The following is a 22,668-nucleotide window of genomic DNA, read 5'->3' on the forward strand; positions in this document are numbered from 1 at the left end:
TAATGTGCAATATTATTTATATATTTACATTAGTATCATATTTTTAGAATTCATGTACCCCCAAATAAAAAATTATTATTAGATCACGTAATATTTTATCACCTGATAATACTGTATTAATTAACAAATTATGAAGTTGGCCAAAAAAAGTTTACAAATTATAAAATTGCATTGGTAATAAGATCAATTTATCACCAATAAAAGGTGTATATTATATTAAAATCCTATAACCGATTTTGAGAATCTTATTAGTGGTAATATATAAATATTTTCATAAGCACCTTGAATTTATACTTTAAACACTGACTTTGATAAGTTCATGGGTCTAACTCACTTCCATTTTATTTTATTTTACTAAAAAGATAAAATAGATATCAACTAATCTACTTATTAGAGATTTATTTTTCTTTTTACACAATTATCTAAACAATCTACTATATCAAGTCAAGTTTGAGTATTAATACCTAATTAGAATAAGTCTCACAACATAATTTTTTAACCCACAATATTTTAACCCTTGGTTTTTTTAAAGAAAATAGAATAATTTCCCCTCAATGTAATTACCCATTAATTATAGTTTTAAAGATGGAAATGGTTTATTTAGATGGTTTATTTTATACTTGACAGAGAACAAGAAAACAACAGCTAACATGTGACCCTACCAAGTTTTTTCCTTTTCTCACATCCAAAACCAATCAAAACACGCCACTCCATTCCTTCCTATCTGGCCAAAACGGTTCCAGAAAAATACCATCACACATCAATTGAAAAAAACCGCATAAAATAGCTTCAAATCTTCGATCCCTTGTCTACTTTTATTTCCATTTCCCCTGTTTATTCGCATTCATTTGATTCCATTCCAAAGCTCAGCTCTCGATTCTCCGATCGGCTCCACCGTCAAACCGTCCATCGCCATGGCTATGGACGACAATGGCGAGCCTCTGCTCAGCTCTCGAGCCATCACTTCCAAGTACAATCGCAGCGTCTCCCACGCCTACGACGAGCTTCACAGCTTCCGAACCTACCTCCGGTGGATGTGCGTCGACCAATCGAACGTCTGGACGGCGTTGGTGTCGTGGTCGATGTTCCTCCTATTCGCCGTTATCGTCCCCGCCACCTCTCACTTCCTCCTCGCCTGCCCTGGCTGCGATGCCAAGCACTCCAGGCCGTACGACTCCATTGTGCAATTATCGCTCAGTAGCGTCGCCTCTCTGTCTTTCATCTGCTTGTCGAGGTTCGTGAAGAAGTTTGGCCTTCGGAGATTCTTGTTCTTTGATCGGCTCTGTGATGAGAGCGAGACCGTGAGGACCAGTTACACCGGGCAGCTCAATGTGAGTTTCTCATCCATGCCTTTCTTTCTCGTTTGTTCTACAAGTTTCTGATCTTCTAATGACTTTTTGGTTCATCGATCTTTGAATGACTTGCTAATATGATACAATTGAGATTTAGAAGCATCTCGAGAATTCCTTTTTCATTCTGTTACGCTACTTCCTTCTTTTCCCCCTTTTCAGTTTTAAATACGAAAATGAACACTTCTTCCTGTTCTACGTGTTTTGACCTTGTGATAGCTAAGGAAACAGAGGAAGAGTAACCTCTGGATCATGTTCGGCGCATCTTATAATGATGAATTTGGCGGATAGAAATAGAAATTTGAATTGTCCACGAAATATATTAATAGAGATCCAGATTATGGAGCCAACCTATGGAAAATCACTTTCAAAGCTGTATTTTACCCTGCCAAGCTAGGGTTGGTGAACCGCTTCCAGTTCCATTGACTATAGTACAATATAATATGTGGTTATGAACAGGCAGAAAGAATAAATTCAGGGGAGGTTTTTCTTAGTGGACATGAACAATATAAAACAGAGCCTGCTCGTTTGGTCGAAATTCACAAGGCAATTTTGGATAATTGATAGTTATAAGTTCCCCCTTCCATTATCTGCTGTTGAATAAATGCTATGTTCCGGCCAAAAAAAATAATTATTGTTGCCTTTTTCTTTTTTTCTTTTTTCCCCGATCTTCTGTAGATGAATAATAGACCCAACTTGCGGGAAATACTATGATTTGGGAAACATCCACTGGTACTTGAATTGATTGCATTCATCATGATTCACAGAGAACGAACAAAATAAATGCACTTGATTTTGACATGCTCAGTTAATTGTGTCATTTTCATTCCTATTAGCGATGTCTGTAGTCTTTTTTGAGTATAATTATATATACTTGTATTGAAAAATATAGAATAAATCAAAAGAAAACTTGTCTTCATTGAGTTGGTCATAAAAAAGTTCATCAACTCCATCTAATAATCGAATAATCGTGATCATGTGCTTGTTCTTGGGACAAATTGTGGTGGTGGCCCCACTTAAATAGGGGAGAGCTAGGAGATGTGTGCGTCAATTGATCATTCAGTGGATTGGAACTGGTTCTGTGAGAATTCAAGTGTTATTAAATTCATTGGATGTGATTGTTATTCCGTTCCTTTGGTCTTAATTAATTCTTATGTGTATTCAAGCATTGTCCATTTAAGTATAAGTACTACTTTTTTCAGTACTATTATTGTTTACTAAATCAATTAGTAGTCTATATAGTATAGGAGGACAAAAATCTCATAGCTGGACCGTTCATTTTGCTTGGTTTCCTTAGATTGTGTGTATATTACTAATTTTAAATATCCCTTAAATCTTCTTCCAGTCAATTTCAATAAATAAAACAACAATCCGTTCTCCTGTTTATTCCATTATAGTTATGTTTTCGAACGAGTAATTTCTATCCGAAAGTGTTAGAGATGAACAATATCAATATTTAATATTTATGTATATATAATAAAATTTATAATAAATTACATTATTCACATGTCATGAATTAAAATGTTGCATTTTTCTCGGTGTGTAATTAAACCGAGTTCTTGTGTACATCTTATTTTACAGAGATCACTGAAGATTCTCTCAGTATTTGTGATCCCGTGCCTCATAGCTGAGAGCGCATACAAGATATGGTGGTATGCGTCAGGAGCGTCGCAAATCCCATTCCTAGGAAACGTCTACTTGAGTGACGCAGTAGCATGCGTGATGGAGCTGCTCTCGTGGCTGTACCGCACCACGGTGATCTTCCTGGTGTGCGTCCTTTTCCGTCTGATCTGTCACCTCCAAATCCTACGGCTAAAGGACTTCGCTTCTGTGTTCCACATGGACTCCGACGTGGAGTCAGTGCTGTCGGAACACCTCCGAATCCGGAGGCATCTCCGTATAATCAGCCACCGATTTAGGGCGTTCATATTGTGGTCCCTCATCCTCGTCACCGGTAGCCAGTTTGCTAGCCTCCTCCTCACCACCAGATCTTCTAGGGACCTTAACATTTACAAAACTGGTGAACTTGCGGTACGTACGCCCCTTCTCTTTTTAACTAGATTTTCGTGCCTCAATATGTTTTTATACTAATAATAATAATAAAATATTTAGATGAAATTCCTTATATTTATTATGTTAACTTATTTAGTTACATATGTTTCATATTTTAAAATATTATTATTACACTATAAATTTATATTAAAAAAATAAAACACATCATTATTTGTGATTATGCAGCTTGATATAATAAATTTAAGTGACTAAAAGTATTTTAAGAAGTTGTTATTTATTACCTTAAACTTATCATTGTAGGTTGTCATGTTGTCACCTGGATCTTTTAGCAATGTGTTTTTTTATTTATTTATAATTTCATAGCAATTCTTCCGACTATAATTGTTGCAAAAGAAATAATGAATAATTTTATGTATAATTACAAAAGGCAAATTCTGGACCCAAAAAAATTACAAAAGGCAAATAAAGGCATTTATTTAAATTTAGTTAGAAATTGCGTGAAAGTAAACACACAACTGTCATTACTCATGATCAACAAGTTATCCTTCTGTGCTGTACGAAGTTGTAAAATATAAGTTGTTTTTCCTCAATTATTTAACATGTTTGGGTTATGATTTGGTGCAGCTGTGCTCCGTGACACTACTTTCTGCGCTGTTAATCTTGCTGCGGAGTGCGACAAAGATCACACACAAAGCACAAGCGATCACAGGGCTTGCTGCCAAGTGGCACGCGTGTGCCACGTTAGATGCGTTTGATGGGGTGGGGGTAGATGGGGAGACACCGACGGCTCAGATTGCATGCGAAAGAGTCTATCCGGCGGTGGGGACTGATGGAGAATCGGAAGCTGATGATGATCCAGGAGACGAAGAATGTGAGATTAATACTACCAGATTAATCCCAACATATGCCCGCAGCACGATCTCATTCCAAAAGAGACAAGCTTTAGGTATGCCTGTCAGACCAAATTATTCCTCTCTCCTATTTCCTTTTACGTAATTAAACCCTTTCGCTTTGTTGTTGTCGCGGGGCAAACCTGTCATTTTGTTAACTTTGAGGACAGCTCAGCTGATGTTTTCGGTGGAAATACTTAATTATGACTAAATTAATCCTAAGTCTCATTCTTAATAATATTCCTCCGGTCATTAATTTAAAACTTATTTAACTAATTTAATTAGATTAATAAAATTAGATTGATTAGTTAATTATAAAAAATGACATGTTTTTCATAAAACACTATAATCATCTTTCTTAATATTCTCTCATCCTCTCTTACTTGATTATGATTAATGGAACATTAATAGGGATAATTTAAAAAAATTTGATAAATATGAGAACTGAATCTTACATTTAGGACTAAAATTAACTTAATAATTAGATCATACATTAAAGATTGGATGAGTATAAAATTTACTTCAGTTAAATAAAATAATTAAATTAATTATTTGTAAAAAAAATATGTGCTAATCTTCCTAAAACACCCCATTTAATAATTTGCATAAAAGCTGTTCTTAATGCCAATTCATTTAACATTAATGTGCAATCAATACAAATAGTTTGAAAAATAATTATAAGAAACAAAATAAATTGAGATCTTATATTTAGAATTAAACTTAACTTCAGCTAGCTCCTATGTTATGGACTGAATATAATATTAATTTAATTTCCTTAACTATTTAGTTACAATTTTCAAAAACAAAGAAATGGACATTTGCTAGTATCCCCCCCCCCTAAATGTACAGTTTCATTTGAAAATATCAAACTGATTCTTTCATCAAGGGGAAAGAAATCATCAAGTCACACATTACATGATCATAAGAATCATTGTTCTTATTGCCGTTTTGAAACTGTTTGTGTTTGAACATAAAAGTGACGTAATAATTTGCTTTTATTCATGGCTGCAGTGAATTACTTCGAGAATAACAGAGCAGGGATAACGATGTTTGGATTCATGTTGGATAGGAGCACACTTCACACCATTTTCGGAATTCAGCTGTCTCTTGTTCTATGGCTACTCGGCAAAACCATTGGTTCCTTTTCTTGATCGCGCCCATTTTCCACGTTTACTTCTTTCCCATGTTTTGCCCCTTCTCTTTAATGTCCTTTTGAAGGTTTTGAAAAAAAAAAAAAAACAGAGAGAGATCGTTGAGTTGGAATTATAAATTATCAGGGCTTGCCTGGCTATCCGATCATGTACAAATGTCCTCTTCTTGTTAGACTTCTATGTCATCAAATATTATCTCCACATATTGATTCACAAGGGCCCCTTTCCCACCCCAACCCCCCCCCCCCCCAAAAAAATAGAAATAAAAAAAAAAAAGAGATGCCTTCCCTTTTCTGATACACATGAATATGTGGCTAATGTATATGCAAATCTGTTAGCTTTCTTATGCAAGAAGTTAACGGTGACATCCAAACCTCTGTTCATATGCAGAGGGTATATCTTTGAATTCACTGGCAGAAACAATTAAATCCTCATAATCTCAGTAGAACTTTTAGCCACGGTATATACCTCTCAGAGGAAATAATCTCTACTTGTCAATCTTAGCCATCTTAATCAGTCTTGGGCTTGTAGCTTATCATCATCATGCAATAAAATTGCAAATAACATGTTGAAATAAAGGCTTTTATTTCCTTCTTTTTCTGCTGTCAAATAATTTCGCACCATAAGGAGAAACTGCTATCACACACCACACCACAGGAAACAACTGTTCATTTTTATGGAACACAATAAAACAAACGATCCGTTAGAATTAAAACATAATGGAAAGTCACCCTTGAGGTCCTTGCGGTGTAGAGAACTTATTCTTCATTCTATGTCTCATATTCCAAAACTTGGCATACAGCAATGAAATTAGCTTCATGCACATTTAAAAAACTCCAACAATCATGAGACTTCCAGTCGAAGAATCACATGCAGAAATCATAAGCTGAATTTCATTATAATTAAGGAAACCATTCGCCAACTTCTTTTGAACTCAGTCCAACATGCAGAGAAAGTTGAGACGGCAAAATTGCAGGCAAGTGCCGTTTTTTCTTTGGAAAAAAAAAAAATTTTTAAGCTCCTGAATCCAGATACGTATTAGTAATTGTGATCGAGTTTCACAGCCACATTTTATGCAACTTGCGTGAAAAGAAGAAATGTCATATTGTATCACTGAATGTAAATGTTCTAACTGATAAAAGAAAACAACTCAAACTATAGAACTTCATTCTTTCAAGCACAGAATGTTCAAAGGATCACAGAGTCGAAGGAACCAAGGATCATGAAGCACAATTACTCAACTGTATATGTAACTTAGACTTTAAAAGAGAAAATTCTAACCATTATCCCAAATCAACAAGACTTCAAAATTATGATTCTACGGCTCCACTGTCGTCACCTGTTGCCACTCCCCGTCTACTGCTTCCTTCCATAATGTCACATTATTGTTCCCATCGGCCACAGCCAATATATTTCCAGTCAATGACCATGATACCCTCCAAACTGGGGTCTTGAAATCATATAAAACCTTGCCTTCCCACTGATCTCCCTCCCTCGCCACTGTCCATATAATGACTTTACCATCTTGAGATGCACTAGCAATTGTAGATTTAGGAAGCCCCAAATTTGGTGCCCAAGCAACATCTCGAACCCAATCTGTATGCATCTGAAGAGCAGGAAAGCAGTCCATCTTCCAAACGCCATTGTAGAGTTTCCATACCTTTACAGTATTATCACAGCCACCAGAGCATAGCTTCTGTACAGGGTCAAGCAAGCCAGTGCCAACAATAGCACCAGGTGCTGTTGAGGGGGCCCATGAAACAGATGTAACGCCAACAGGATGAGCTTGATCAATTCTTGAAGTGTCCCAGCCACCATCTGCTCTTGCAGTGAAAACAGAGATGTTACCATCAGATGAACCACAAGCCAAGCAAAGACCTAACTCATGAGGCGCCCAAGAAACTGAATTAACTGATGACTTGTGGTCATCAAACACATGAGCTTGAGTCCATTCATTTGGATTGCCCTCCTTCCATATAATGACACGACCATCATAAGAACACGAAGCAAGAAGAGACCCAAATTTAGGGTGAGCCCATACTACCTGCCATACAGGCCCTTGATGTCCAGTCAGGGTTGCTAGATGTTGAGAGGCTGTGTTGCTCACCCCAATTATCTTAATGGTGTGGTCAGATGAGGCTGTAGCCAGCCGTTTACCATAGTAATCCATTGCCACATCATGAACCGTGTCTTGATGGCCAGTTTCAACCTTCTGAGAAGGCATATTTCTGTTAACATGCATATAGGGACAGTTAGTCACACAAATATCCCATAAAAGAAAACAGGAAAAACGATCCTTCTGCCAATTGTTACACCCAATTTCAAGAAACTTGTCATAAAACAATACAATAAATAATCAAATAAACAATAGCAAGGTTGAAGTCATTGATCCATTGACACAAGATTCGATCCAATCTAGATAGTAAAGGCAGATCGCTGTCCCAAGTATAGAAGTACAGTGCAACTGAAGAAAAAAAAGTCTTAACATAAAGTAGATTTCACCAGTGCAAGCGCAACTACTCAAGCTTCAATTAACAACTCACATACGATTATAATGTTAGAACTAACATGAAATCAAACTATAATACCCATAATACAGGCTCATGTTAAAAAATAAACCCTGGTCCAACCTAGGAGGGACAAAAACAAACCCAGAGTTTAAAACCGAGAAGAATACCCTGGGCCCATGAGAAAAGAATTGAGTAAAACTGGACCATTTCTACATTGTATTCAACGATTATGACATGAAAAATATTTTTCCGACCATCAGTGCTTAATTACCACCTCGTATAAAATAAAAATTTCAACAATCCACAGAAAAAAAGAGAAAAAATTCCCAGGAGAAGCAAAGCCAAGAGCAGCACATGCGTGGAAAACCCTTCAATAGAAGTTGAATCGGAAGAAATGAGGAGAAAAGGTAGAAAGAATCAGAATTTTTAGATTGATGAAAGGGAAGATTGTAAAAGCTGCGAAGAAGCAGGAAGTGGTGACGAAATCTGAAGATCTAATTTGAAAATATCAAAAGATCAAGTAGGGCTGCACGAGAAAATCGAAAGAGGTGTAGTGAGAGGATAAAAGAACAAACCTGTACAGTAAAAGAGAGCCGGCGGTAACGCGAACTGATCGGAGCGGCCCTGGACGGTGTCAGGTACAGTTGCGGATGAGTCAAAACTCGAGACGCAGAGGATGACAGCAAGAAGCACAGATCTATGCTCTGCGATTTGAACGATGGGCAGGATTAACAGGCAAGGGTAGGCCTGCGCAGAGGAAAAATCTCTATCGAAACGACTGGTCGTTTCAGTTTCTTAGTGTTATCGGTTATTTTTTTATTCGATGATTTAGCCCAATTAACTGAAGCCCAAAAATATTTTTTTCCCACCTGAAGCCCAAAAATATTTTTTTCCCACCTGAAGCCCAAACCACACTAATCTTAGAGGGCATTTTTAATTACTTACACACATTAAGAAATTCACTTAAAATTAGTAAATCTAATTAATTTTTTAATTATTTGAATAAAATATCTCCACTTAATTAATCACACTAAGTGCTCTCCAGTATGGAAAATAACGAATGATAAATAAATCTGGGGAAATTTTTTTTTTCCCACCTGAAGCCCAAACCACACTAATCTTATAGGGCATTTTTAATTACTTACACACATTAAGAAATTCGCTTAAAATTAGTAAATCTAATTAATTTTTTAATTATTTGAATAAAATCTCTCCACTTAATTAATCACACTAAGTGCTCTCCAGTATGGAAAATAACGAATGATAAATAAATCTGGGGAAAAAAAATTAATGCCACAGTATTTGCAAAGGGCTCTAAAATAGCACCATGGACTTTTAAAAATAACCTCTAACAAAGACCAAAGGAAATATATATATACTCCTTCAGTTTTAAATATAAGACTTCTTTTATAGTGTAATTTACATTATAAAAATGGTTAAAAGGGATCTTATATTTAGAACAGAAAGAGTATATATTAGGCTATTATTTGCCAATATTATACACACAACATATACATTTACATATCCATAAACACGCACACTATGCATGATATATAATTACAATTTCAATATCTGAAATTTAAAATTTAATAGAACCCCCTGTAAAACTTTATAAAGTTAAAGCTTTCTTAATATAAGACATCAAATTCTAAGACCAAATGAAGAGGTGGGAAAAAAGTGGGTTTGTTGGGGGAATCCGCTAATGGGGTTATAACTTATATTAAAAACTAATCTTCCTATAAGAGATCAAAGTTATATATGTGTGTGTATGTATGTATATATATATATATATATATCTTAACAAACAAATAAAAAATAGGAAAAATCTCAAAAAAAGACCACCAAAATTGAAAAATTGTACACAAAGATCCGCTTACAAAAATTATTGTCAAAACTCATACTAATGTTCTAACAGATCCCTATTTATAATTTTTCTATTCTGGCATTCTTTTTTGCAATTTTTCCTAAAAAATAGGCATATACAAAAGAAAATTTTATTGAACATGAATAAATAAAATGATTACAAAAAAAGACCTGTCAATCATAGCCATATTCGGTCAATTTAAACGAAGCCCAGATGAATTAAAGAAATGATCGATCCAAAACATCTAGATCATGCCAATGATGAACAAAGCCAAAGAAAAACACTAAAAATACGGATATCTTGTCCCCTTCCGAGTGGATCCAAATAATGTCATGCGAACTTGGGGCGCCAGAAAAACGAAATTCTAAAACCTAATTTTCTCCAGTGCCCAGATCATCACTTGGAATTTATTTTCAAATAGATTTCGTACCACAACTTTTCTTTATTTATTTCTCTCTTTCTTGTATCATTACTTTGTTTGTTTTTCCCTTTTGCCTGAAACACATATAGTGGTTGAATAACTAAACATTTGGAAAACTTTGTATAAGAAATGCATCCCAAGTCAGCATGTGCGCCAACTAAAATTAGGTCTTGCGCCAAATGATCTCAAGGGCCAAATTTCCATATCTGCTTCGTCTTTTTTGAGAGCATAATTTATTTTGTAACACATAAGATCCTAAGATCTTCCCAATTTCCATATTTGTGTAATCTCAGACTTAGTTCCTTTCCATTGTGCTTCCAATGCAAAATCTGAACAGCTCATATTACTGATCTTAATCAGAAAATCCTTCAAGCTTTTTTTGGGCATCCAGTATCTTAGATCTACTTCAGTTTAACTTGAAAGATTAATGGCAGGACTAAACTAATTCAGATTAAGGCAGGTAAGGCTCCAAGAGCAACAGATCTCTACCACCAATTATTTAAGGGAAAATTACACTCATGTCCCATAGAAAATAATTAATTTAAAAAAAGTCTTTGGAAATCCCGAAATGATTCTGAAGTCTCCAGGGACCTGTGTGTAATTAATTGTAATTGTGAAATTACTTATTTACCCTATTAATTTTATTGCAGCAATTCATTTACAATCTCAACAGTGGTTGTTGACAACCCGAGAAAAGGTGGTTGACAGTCTCGGCAGTGCTCCTGACAACTCATTCTGTGGGATGCCAGGGGCATTGTTGAGGTTGTTAACCACCTCTTCTCGGGTTGTCAACAGTCACTATTGAGGTTGTAAATGAATTACATTGGGTTCAAATTAATAGAGGTAAATAAGTAATTTCACAATTACAATTAATTACACACAGGTTTCTGGGGATTTAGGAATCATTTCGGGATTTCTAGGGACTTTTTTGAAATTAATTGTCTTCTGTGAGACCTGAGTATAATTTTCTCATGATTTAATAATGCTGCATTATCAAAGTTTGAACTCGATTAAATTGGTACAACCCTTATTTTACAATGATTTAGATACAAAGTGGTCTCTCCACTAACTGGGAGGAAGCCACATCTGCATAATCTCCAACTTGTCTTCCACAAAATCATGCAATTTTAGATTTTAATTTCAATTCAAACTCATATACAATGTATCTATATTTTATGCGGCAATTCAGGAGTTATTTGGAAGTGTCATCCGGTAAAATTCAAGTAACTGAAATTGTAATAAAATATTAAAAAAATAAATTTGAAAGAAGCTAAAGTATTTATTTGGCTCTTCAACTTTATGCAAAGTTTTAGTTTGATCCCTTAACTTTAAAAAGTATATTTTTAGTCTTTTAACTCTAAAATTACTAGTTTTAAATGATGATTTTTATAATAATCATTGTTATTTTGAAAATTAAACTTAATACAGTAGCATTTAGTAATATTTTATCAATATTTAAAAACTCAATATCATTATTTTTTATTAACAGTTTTAGAATTAAAAAACTAAAAATTTACTTTTTAAAATTAAAAGACTAAAATAAAATATTATATAAAATTAAAAAACTAAAAATATAGTTTAAGCTTGACATAAAATCTCTGAAGAGTCAAAGCAATTAATGCGCATCCATGTTCGGATTAACGAGTTGCCACGCCATCTGCACATAGCGAGTCAGACTCAAATAAGCAATCTCCTCTTCCTCTTTTGGCGGATTCTGGTGAAAAAGCGTGAAACTTCACATCAACACAGGAAAATCCATTATCCAATACTGCTCTCTGTAGCCTCGCCTCAATAGGAAAGGCTCGTTCTTTTTGTTGCCCATCCGCCTCAAGGTTCCAATACGACACCGTCAGTGGATTCTTCATCGCCCCAGGGCCCAGGTTCTGTTGTAGTTCTCTATTCCTTCCCCGAAATAAGCGAATCAATCAATCAATCATTAATTAACATCAATGTGTGTATCAACTTTTTGAACAAGCGTAGAATGACGAGTTAATATTTTTATGCTTGCTATTATAAAAAACTATTTTTATACTTGCGTTGAGGTATAGATCGCTGCTGAGTTATTCATATCAAATCATACAAGTGCAATTGTGCCATCCACTTACTTGCCTTGAGAAATCTAAATATTATGATGTGATAAAATGAATATAGGCTGTTAGATGTAGTTCAAAAATTACGTGAAGAGCTTTTAGTATCATGATTTACAAGTTTCAGCGCATCACGCTAGTTTCTATACTATTCCTCTTTCGTATTAGTATCGAGGGAAGGTCCCGAATTTGAGATCTTGGCCAATCAGCAGGACCCTGAGAATGGAGATCGATACGTTGCCCATTAGTTCAGTCTCTAAAGAACACCAGAAGATCTATCAAGAGTGGTTCAATCATGCTGATTCGGGTACGATTGTTTTTCCCTTCGGATTTCGCTCTTGGTGCTTCTTGGGTTGTAACTGTGTGTACGTTTATACCATTTTGCGATTGCTGATTTCGCTTTCCCCTTGGAATTCTCAGATGGTGATGGCCGACTTACAGGGAGTGATGCCATTACATTTTTCTCCATGTCGAATTTGTCTCGCCAAGATCTTAAGCAGGTGCAGCACCGTAAATTTTTCTTCCCATGGTTATTTTGGATGGTTTGTTTATTGGATTTTATGTCTTTGCAAATAATATATGCAAGTGCATGAGCCTTGGTTTTTGAATATCCCCCTTGAAGTTTCGTTGAGTGTCTTCTATATAGTATTTGTGTGCATGATTACTTTCTTCGGTTGAGTAGTTTAAACCATATTTGCATTCGGTAAGGAACGGAATTTAGCGAAGCAAATAGGAACTGTGAAAGGGGACACAGATTGAGGAATGCGATCAATTTCTAAATGCTTGATACGAGAATATAAATGAGAGGACGTAACGCGAAAAAATAGCGTGGACGTACAATATTAGGAGATTTAGCATAAATGTTTGAATTTCACAGGCTAGCCTCTACTTCTTCCCCAGTACTTATTTTTACCTTTCTTTCGTGTTAACTGAATTTACTAAACTATTTCTTTGCTGCTCTCCTTATTTAAAATAAGGTTTGGGCTATTTCAGATTCAAAGCGACAAGGATTTCTTGGTTTTAAAGAATTTATCACTGCTATGCAGGTATATATTGTTCTGTTTTCTTTTAGTTTACTGCTGTGACATTTCTTGAACCTTACCCATTTTTATTGTAGCTAATTTCCTTGGTACAATCTGGCCGCCCAATTTCACATGATTTATCAACTAGTGATGGTGAGTTTTGTGCGTTTTACTCTGTAATCTGTAATCTTGGTTGATTTTCTCTGCCATTGCGTATTAGTTATGTATTTTGCTGTGTTCATTTTTTATGTAAATGCCCATTTATCTTATAAAGTTACCTAACGGAAGCCTAACTTCTATTTCAGTGGATTTGGAAAATCTTAAACCTCCCGAAATGGAGGGTTTGGATGTATTACTGGCAGTAAGTATCTCCCCTTCTGAATATATTATTCCTTTTATGTCCTTTTTGCGGAAGCGCTTACCTTGTATCTGTTTATCCAGAAAAAAAAGCATAAACATAAAGAGCATGATTTGAATGGTAATACATCTCTCGTTTGTTAAAATATGTGCTAATATACTGTTTCTCTGTTCATCACTTAGTTCCAAGTTCAGTAATAAGTAGTCATGCAGGTAGTACTCCACTGCAGCCATCAAGTTCAGCAAATTGGTTTTCATCAAAGTCAACAAAAAAGGTAATCATTTTCCTAATGATAGTCAGATCTTTTTTTGGGTGGGCATTATCCTTGTCTTCTGATGCTTCGTTTAGATCCAGGTTTCCAACCTTTGCCCTGCTTTGTTAATGTGTGTCGTTAAGCTCTGGTTGCATTTTATGTCATCATGATTTTGAAAGGCATATATTGGAGACATTTGAGCCTCATTACAAATATTTATCCGCTTGTTGTTATGCAATTTTTTTGTTGTATCTCTCTCTCCCCCGACCTCTGACACATTTGCTTTTTAGCAATTTACAAACTGGAATATATTATTTTCTTGGACCTTTTAGTTAACTCCTGTATGCTGTATTTGAAATTAGGTTTTTTTGGTTGCATATTTATTTCTAATACGAGCTGATACAGTACTTTTTAAGGCAGTACTTTTGGGAGTATAACCAGCCCTCTCATTCAACTTGTATGGTTTTATTTTGATATGGTATGGCAGTGGGCTCTTACAAATGTCCTCAATGGTCCTCAGATACATCTTAACGTTTTCAGCTTTCTATTCTTGTTTTTTCTTTTTGGAGCAACAAAATGTGTATTCTCTTTACTCCTGGTTTGTTTTCTGTTAATACATCAATTGTGTTAAAGATGCCGTGAAGGCCTTTCCATCGATAATTTTTGCTGGCCCTCCTAACTGTGTGTGTTGTTATTCCTTTGCTGTAATATCATTTTCTAAAAGATTGTCACATTTATCTTTATATTCTTCTCACTTTATTTTCTTGGCTTGCATTGTGGATAGGTGCCTCTTTCTGCCGTGACATCAATAACTGATGGGTTGAAGAGACTATACATTGAAAAGTTGAAGCCACTTGAAGTCACATACCGTTTTAATGATTTTGTGTCTCCATTACTGGTCAGTTGGCTATCTGTTTATTTTAGAAAATTTACTACCTACTCTCTGCATCACCTTTCTCTTTTTAATCAACTCATCAGTTTACTTTATGATGGCAATTCTATGCATTTTGCAGGGAAATAGTGATTTTGATGCCAAACCAATGGTTATGCTTTTGGGTCAGTACTCAACAGGAAAAACAACATTTATCAAACATTTGCTTAAGAGTAGTTATCCTGGCAAGTGCCCCTTGACCTTTGTATTTCTGGTATGATTATATATGTGTTGGACTGCTTATAGCTATGTTATATCCCTGATTTTTAACTCGTTTGTCTCCTCTTGTCCATAGGAGCTCATATTGGACCTGAGCCTACAACCGATAGGTTTGTGGTTGTTATGGTATGTGTGAACCCTGCTTCAATCCCCATTGACTGTTCTAACGATTTTTAAGTATGACAAATAGCTTCAAGGTTTTTGCTGTTCAAATTTAAATATCTATTTTAATTCTGCATTCTGAGACTTAGCATCTTTGATAAGGTGAGTACTGGTGGTGAAAGCAAGCGGCAGGCTTTCCCTATATTGAGTTTGGTATTTTCATAGCAATAGTGCCAAGTCTGGTATCCAGAAAAGTTGGTTCTTGATTATACTCATGCATTTATTCTCTCTTGTATTCATCCTAGCAAATCAGTTGATTCATTTGTTTTGCTGAGATTAGTTTTACATCTGTACAGGCCGGACCTGATGAGAGAAGTATTCCTGGTAATACTGTTGCTGTTCAAGCTGATATGCCCTTCAGCGGTCTCACAACTTTTGGCACAGCTTTTTTGTCAAAATTTGAGTGTTCCCAAATGCCTCATCCTGTAAGTCGTGCTAGATCCATTGAGAAAAATGAGCTACTTTTTTCCCCCGCTTATTTTAGCATCTGAAACTTGCTTACTTTCTATTGCCCCAAGTTACTGGAACACATTACATTTGTGGATACGCCTGGGGTGTTATCAGGAGAGAAGCAGCGGACACAGCGAGCATATGATTTTACTGGTGTGACCTCTTGGTTTGCTGCCAAGTGTGATTTGATACTCCTTCTTTTTGATCCTCACAAACTTGATATAAGTGATGAGTTCAGACGGGTGATATCGTCGTTGCGTGGGCATGATGACAAAATTCGAGTGGTCCTGAATAAGGCTGACCAAATTGATACTCAACAAGTATAAGACTTTATATTTAGGCACTTTTATTTTTATTGACAAAATCTGTTGAAACATTGCCAGGAAACTAACCTACCTATCCATATGTTGCAGCTGATGAGGGTTTATGGAGCACTCATGTGGTCACTCGGGAAGGTGTTGAATACTCCGGAGGTTATGCGAGTATATATTGGGTAGGGCGGTTATATTTGGGCATGTACTTCACTGTCTCCGATATGGAACTCACTTTGTCTCTTCAATTCCAGTTTAGCGACTTCTAGTTTAGTATCATGAACTGGTCTTTTGGTTGTCTCTCTTTGTATGGAAACTTTTTCTTCCCAGTGTTTTTACCTTTTACCATGTCAAATGCTTATATGTGCGTTCCCGAGCAGTTTAGATTTCTTTTCCTTCTGAAATTCAGTTTGCTTATTTTGGCAGCTCCTTCAACGACAAACCAGTAAACGATGCTGTTAGTGGTCCAATTGGCAGGGATCTCTTTGAAAAAGAACAAGAGGACCTTCTTTCGGATCTGAAAGATATACCAAAGAAAGCTTGCGATCGAAGAGTGAGTTCAATTTTTCTTTTTTCTTTTTTTTGGTTAGTACTTTATTAAATCAAAGTTTATGATGTCATGGTTTCTGTAGAAAGAATCTTCCAGGAATCGTCCGTTGAATGAAAGCTTCAAGAAGAATTATACTAACCATTCAATGATGGCTGTTGTTTTAGATGTGAATGAGATTATAATGAACAAATCCCATGTTCTGATAATTTACATAACATTTGATTCCAGATAAATGAATTTGTAAAACGAGCCCGAGCCGCCAAGATACACGCCTATATTATCAGTCATCTCAAGAAAGAGATGCCTTCTATGATAGGCAAGGCCAAAACTCAGCAAAGGCTTGTTGATAACTTGGAAGCTGAGTTTGGAAAGGTATGGCTCCATTGTTACATTCTTTTGGCTTCTCTGCCTGTCAAAAGATTCTTAGATGAACAGATCAAACCATTTGCAAGGAAACAAGTAAACATGTTTAAAACCAAAGGAAAAATGACTATGAGGTATCAAAGAACAATCACTAAAAAATCCCATGACAATTAAACAGTATGCAATGATAAGTTCCAGTATAGAAAATGACATGTCCATATTGCTCACCTCCTAGTGAGATTTTTTTGGTGATTACATTATTTTCTTGGGACCTCACAGTGATCTTCTCCAAAAGGATATTCAAGAACTTTTCTTCCTTGTCTTTGTTTGATGATGTTTTTAAACTGCGTGTATACATAATAGTGTGTTTGGAAATAATAGGTACAAAGGGAATTCCATCTGCCTCCTGGGGACTTCCCAAACGTTGAGCACTTCAAAGAGGCGTTGAGTGGATTCAACATTGACAAGTTTGAGAGATTGAAACCAAAGATGATTCAAGCAGTTGATGACATGCTTGGCTATGACATTCCAAAACTCTTGAAGACTTTCAGAAATCCCTATGACTAAGTTTGGGAGCGACTCAAACTGATTCAACAAACAAGAGATTGAACAGATTCCGACGTTGTAGGTTGTAGCATAGACACATGTAATCTAAGTATATTAAGAAATATTATTGTTCATTCTTCTCTCTCTCTCTACTTCTTACGGGACTCTTAACAAATGAGAATGTTAAAGCTAAAAAATTCATTTTGATCTTTTGTACAGTTAATAAAGTAATATTTTGTTAGGTCATCTTTTTTTAAAAAAAACATATATTTGATATTTATTCTATTTATGAATGTGATTACAATAATAAATTTAATAAATTAGTTAAACATATTGCTAACCAAGTATGGCATTCTTAAAAAGGGATTTTTAATCTCAATACAAAAATAGGTTTCATTAAATATTTGTGTACCTAAATTAGTTGACTCTCAATACAAAAAAAAGAAGTCTTAATATAAGAATTAGATAACTCCCAATTTGATCATAAATATATGATTCTAATTTATTTTATCTATCATATTTATCTATTTTTTTTGAAGTAGTCGTTATAGTAATTGTATATGTTAAAAGTTTTATCAAATGATTTTTTTAGTTAAGACACATGATTAACAAAGTATTCTTAAAAAAGTAACACATATTTATTATTATTATCAGCTTAATAATTTTTTTAATTTACTTAAATTAATTAATTAGTTTTTATATTAAGAAATGAATGTAATATTAAATTAAAAGTTAAGAATGTTTTTGCCCTTTTTAAATCCAAAGCCCGACCATTAGTTACGGCATTGTTAGAAGACCTTTAGAAAGCCCAATATGAACATCCATATGGATGCGGCAGAGAAGGTCGGGGGGGATGGCTTCATTGGCACGGCGGCTAATCCATGAAGGGAAGCTTACCCAAGCCTCCGCGCGGTGGTCATCGCCGTGACCGTGAAGACCAAAGGGGGAAATTAGGCGGAGGTATTTTCTTAATTTTTTGTTATAAAATTTTTTTTTCTTAATTTGTCTGGAAAGAAATACTCCTCCAGTCTTATTTATAAGATTGAGAGAGAAAACATTTTTTTAGTTTTATTTATAAGGTATTGAGAAAATTTTTTTTATATAAATATACAATTTTACTCTTCATTTATTATTATGTTAACTTTATTTACATGAAATATAGTATATATTAAACAAAAATAAAATTAAAAAATTATTAAATTTTAAATAAGAATTAATAAAATTTAAAATTATTCTTAATATAAATGAAATAATATTTTTTTCAATTTAATTTTGGGGTGCTATTAATGTTATTGCTACTCGGGAGCTCCTTAGACGGTGCGTGCAGGAAAACCCCCCTCTCTAGCTCCTAAAATCGAACTCGCTGCACGTTATTGCAGTCAAGCAGATTTGAAGGGCTTCGAACTGGAAGCGTCCTCTCACAGCAACAGAAGCTAAGAACAGGCGTTTCTCTGCTGGTAAGGAAACTCGTATATCTGACCGTAACTATTGGTTTCTCCTATGGGCGTGCGGATTATGCTGGATACTTCGCTGCCTTCTTGTTGCTTTGCTTAATATAGTTCTTGTTTTTTCCCCGCTCTGTATTGTGTTTTTAACTTATAATAATTCATGAGTTCCCTCACCTGTCACTGAGTAAGCACGAGCAAGAGCCGCCTCTGCCGTGGAATTTGCGAATGATATGATTTTTATGGATTTGCTATTTGCTTGCTTTGATGCGGCAGCCGAGTAATGTTACTGAATGATTGTTTCCATGGGTATTTCAGGTTTCGAGCGATTTGTGGATACAGAAGAATGCTTTCGCAGCGGGTGAAGAAGACCATCACTGATAATCCAAAGAAGCTAGCCAACTTGATTGACCTTGTAAATCTTCCCTCGACGGTTCGAGAATTTGTGGGTCAATCTCAAATTTCTCGGTTAGGCTGTTTTATGCGGGTTTGGTCCTACATCAAAACCAATAATCTGCAGGTTTCATTTTCTCACGTCTTCCTGTTTTACCTTTGGTGAAATCATCTTCTATAGAACTTAAACTTCATTTTCCCTTCAAAACATAAAGCATTATTGATATGCTCCCGCGGTTTTCTTACAAAAATCCATTTACCACTCAAAAATCAGATTTTGTTCTAATTTCATAAATAGGTACTAGAGCGTTACCATATGATCTTTGGACTTTGGAGAATCGAACATTCTATACAGTTGTAAGAAAATTGTAATTCTGAAGCAAAAAGATTTTTGATTGAGCCAGTAGATATTCTGGTTAATTTTAGAGGACCAAAATGGGGTTTTTATCTTTTCAGAAACATCATGTTCTCTGATAATTACTTAAGCTGCATATTCTTCCTCTGTTGTTGATTACGGAAGCATAAAAGGTTCTTCCTTCAATAAGGAGTTCCATTGTGTAAAGTTGTGGCATTGAAGCTGGGATTTTATGAAAAATACCCTGGTTTTGCTTCTATAAACATCCCATACTCTACGGGTGTTGATGAAAGATCACTCCAAATAGAGTAGATTTCTTCTGACATATTTAAACTCACATGATCCAACTTTCTCCAGCTTACCAGCCGGGCATAAAATGAAAGCCATGAGTGTAAAATATGTTCCATAGGGTACTGTGCTTGTTGTGCTGCAAGTCATGGGTTGGGTATATTTAACTTTAATTCATGATACTTGTCTTCAGAAGAAATGACTAAATTATGAGTTGTTCCTTTAATTTTTGTAGGATGCAAACAATAAGAATGTGGTGAACTGTGATGAAAAGTTGAAAAGTATTCTGTTGGGGAGATCTCAGGTCGAGTTGGCAGAGCTTCCTGAACTGATCAAGCTGCATTTCCCAAAAGCACCCAAGTAAATATATGATATCAATCACCTTGTCTGCCTATTTAGAAAGCAGCCTCTGGCGCTAGATGAGAATCCAAATTTGTTTGTATTTTTATTTTTTTGGGACGCTATCTTAATCTCTCAGAACATGATGGAGCAGTTGTTTCAATCTAACATGTTTGTTGACTACTCACATTGCTTACGGAAGAGGATCATGTCCTATTCCCTGTGATTACCTAAATAAAGGTTTTACACTAAAATAAAAGTGTTTTGGCAAGTGCACTGCAAAAAAAAAAAAAAAGGCGCTCATTTTATCACCTATACAACAAACATTATGAACAGTAGCCTATATTTCAGTCATTATTGAAACTGAAGTAGATAATTATTGAATAAATGATTGGCAATAATGGAATTAGTCTTGTGGGTGAGATGGAAGGCATCCCAAAATACATATTTATTAGCATCTGAACAGGTGAATGGATTAAACTTATCACACAAGAAACTCATCTCAAATAATCCTGTCCCGCAACATGCTGTGGCCACATCTTCAAATCCTGCATGGAAGATAACACCTAATTTAACCAGCAAAAGCATTTTCAAATGAAAATATTAAATAATGAGAAACTTCCTTACCAAAAGAATCAGGATTCTGGATGATATCCCAGAGGATGTCATAAGGATTTGAAAACACAAAGTGAATCCCAAGGAGCTTCTGATTCATTTGCAACACCAAATCTTGTAACTTGTGATTGAAATCTTTGGCCACATCGTTGTACTCCTTAACACAGACACTCCCAAACAAGAAATTCCTGGTTCTCTCTAGAGGCAAACACCCCATTGGAGGAAGCCCAGCTATGGATATTTTCCTTGCTCCTGCTTCATAGAGCTTTGCTATGAAATTCTCTGCGATTCCCAGAAGCAATTTCTGGTATTCTTCAACGGAGTATTCTGAAGATCTCTTTGGAAGTAAATAATAGTTCTCCAGAAAATCATTGGTACCTAGGCTGATTAGATATAGTGATTCTCTTGTAACCTCATTTGCTTTCTCTTCTCCGAGATAGTCGATCAGCTCCTTCTGAAATCCCTTGTAGTATTCTAGTTCCTTCCACAGAGGTATCACTGACTGAAAACAATGGTAAATGAGTACACTGTCAGTTAGAAATAAATATTAAAAAAAAATGAAATGAATCTCAACATGAATCAATATGAAATTAAACCATAGACTCTCTTAACATCAAAGAAACAAAAATAGAGCTAATTTCTACGAATATGAAAGTATGCTTCGATCTCTCTAATCCTATCTATCAATACTTAATTATATATTCATATCTAAACAAGAGAGAGGGTGGGGATGTGATTAAACTCCTCTCATACGTTTATTTCATATGCAGTAAAATCATTTCTAAAAAAAACTAATCCAAATACCAATGTTAAGTTAAATAGTTAATTAAAATTTTTTAAAAAATTCTTTTGCTATTCTTTTAACCACAAAAATTTTTAATTAAATGTTTTTTAAAATTCACATGGAGTGTGTTCAGGGCGCAAAATTATGTTGCATCTCGTTAGAGTTGGAAAATCAACTGGAAAGAAATATTATCATCCAAAATTTGAAATTTTTTTCTAAATTATAAATTGTACGATTGATCCGCTTAAAAAAATAATGCAGTTTTATCTATATTATATTTTGATGTCAATTGTATTCGGATTTTTTTTTTTTTTTAATGGAAAGAAGGTGAAACAGATCACTGATGTTCATTAGCCAGTATGATGATTTGCTGAAGTAGTAATGAAGAATTAATGATACTTACAAGGACATCGGAGGTAGCATTATCAAAGCCAGCACCGGCAGAAGCAAAGCAAACGCCGGTAGCGAAGTCGGAGACGCTGAATTTGGGATCCAAATACGCAGGAATTACAGGCTTGATCCCGAATGCCTCTGAGATGAAGTCCGTCGGAAGACGGCCGTTGCAGAAACGGCCGGTGGGTTCGCCACCGTAAAAATCTCGACCGTATGGTTTGAAGTTGCTCTTCAACATCGTCGATATGTAATTGTTGTTCCCTGCATCCACCGACGAGTCTCCGAACACTATAATCGCCGGAACCTTCATAGACGTGACGGTAGACACCGCAATTCCCAGTATAACATGAGCTATGACGAAGCTATCAATGGCTGATTTGTAAATGTTAGCCATTTGCCTCTTCGCCTTTGAATTCTTCTTCATCTTCTGATGAATGATCAACAGTCTTTGAATATATCAGACTTCAGACTGATTTTGCTTCTTTTGTATCAATTGGATTGTTGCGATATGTTTGTTAGTTATAAAAGGCAAATATATAAACACCATTTACGCAAGTTCATGGAATTATAATATATCAAGTCGGTCATAAATAATGCAATGTTATG

General features: G+C 35.3%; 5 protein-coding genes across 6 annotated transcripts; 3 read left to right on the top strand and 2 right to left on the bottom strand.

Moving 5' to 3' along the window:
• Positions 1-666: 666 nt before the first annotated feature.
• On the top strand, positions 667-5,616 carry LOC114726743 (uncharacterized). The gene is made up of 4 exons (XM_028913432.1): positions 667-1,331; positions 2,931-3,380; positions 3,987-4,308; positions 5,264-5,616. Exons 1-4 carry the CDS (start codon positions 915-917, stop codon positions 5,401-5,403), a joined length of 1,329 nt encoding a protein of 442 aa, XP_028769265.1. The 5' UTR covers positions 667-914; the 3' UTR covers positions 5,404-5,616.
• An 877-nt stretch (positions 5,617-6,493) lies between these two features.
• LOC114726166 (protein transport protein SEC13 homolog B-like) lies at positions 6,494-8,625 on the bottom strand. The gene is made up of 2 exons (XM_028912733.1): positions 8,489-8,625; positions 6,494-7,631 (listed from the first exon to the last, which is right to left on the bottom strand). The coding sequence occupies exon 2, from the start codon at positions 7,625-7,627 to the stop codon at positions 6,722-6,724; it is 906 nt and encodes a 301-aa protein (XP_028768566.1). The 5' UTR covers positions 7,628-7,631; positions 8,489-8,625; the 3' UTR covers positions 6,494-6,721.
• Positions 8,626-11,945: 3,320 nt separating this feature from the next.
• LOC114726175 (EH domain-containing protein 1) lies at positions 11,946-17,694 on the top strand. 2 transcript variants are annotated; one of them, XM_028912748.1, is made up of 17 exons: positions 11,946-12,086; positions 12,498-12,592; positions 12,706-12,785; positions 13,263-13,331; positions 13,403-13,460; positions 13,613-13,668; positions 13,749-13,785; positions 13,878-13,939; positions 14,703-14,816; positions 14,932-15,034; positions 15,145-15,194; positions 15,527-15,655; positions 15,749-16,000; positions 16,094-16,173; positions 16,418-16,544; positions 16,770-16,913; positions 17,286-17,694. In XM_028912748.1, exons 2-17 carry the CDS (start codon positions 12,508-12,510, stop codon positions 17,469-17,471), a joined length of 1,632 nt encoding a protein of 543 aa, XP_028768581.1. In that variant the 5' UTR covers positions 11,946-12,086; positions 12,498-12,507; the 3' UTR covers positions 17,472-17,694. The 2 variants fall into 2 exon arrangements, with proteins under 2 accessions (XP_028768581.1, XP_028768573.1); XM_028912740.1 differs by having other exon boundaries at positions 11,946-12,078.
• A 666-nt stretch (positions 17,695-18,360) lies between these two features.
• Positions 18,361-20,524, top strand: LOC114726837 (upstream activation factor subunit UAF30). Its single transcript, XM_028913556.1, has 4 exons — positions 18,361-18,410; positions 18,830-18,907; positions 19,214-19,415; positions 20,167-20,524. Exons 3-4 carry the CDS (start codon positions 19,242-19,244, stop codon positions 20,293-20,295), a joined length of 303 nt encoding a protein of 100 aa, XP_028769389.1. The 5' UTR covers positions 18,361-18,410; positions 18,830-18,907; positions 19,214-19,241; the 3' UTR covers positions 20,296-20,524.
• Positions 20,525-20,624: 100 nt separating this feature from the next.
• On the bottom strand, positions 20,625-22,418 carry LOC114726830 (GDSL esterase/lipase At4g26790-like). Its single transcript, XM_028913550.1, has 3 exons — positions 22,073-22,418; positions 20,898-21,387; positions 20,625-20,818 (listed from the first exon to the last, which is right to left on the bottom strand). The coding sequence occupies exons 1-3, from the start codon at positions 22,370-22,372 to the stop codon at positions 20,625-20,627; spliced, it is 984 nt and encodes a 327-aa protein (XP_028769383.1). The 5' UTR covers positions 22,373-22,418.
• Positions 22,419-22,668: the final 250 nt, after the last annotated feature.

This window comes from Neltuma alba, unplaced genomic scaffold (assembly GCF_004799145.2).
Source record: "Neltuma alba isolate B1F8T4 unplaced genomic scaffold, ASM479914v2 tig00002420_pilon, whole genome shotgun sequence".
Classification (NCBI taxonomy): Eukaryota; Viridiplantae; Streptophyta; class Magnoliopsida; order Fabales; family Fabaceae; genus Neltuma; species Neltuma alba.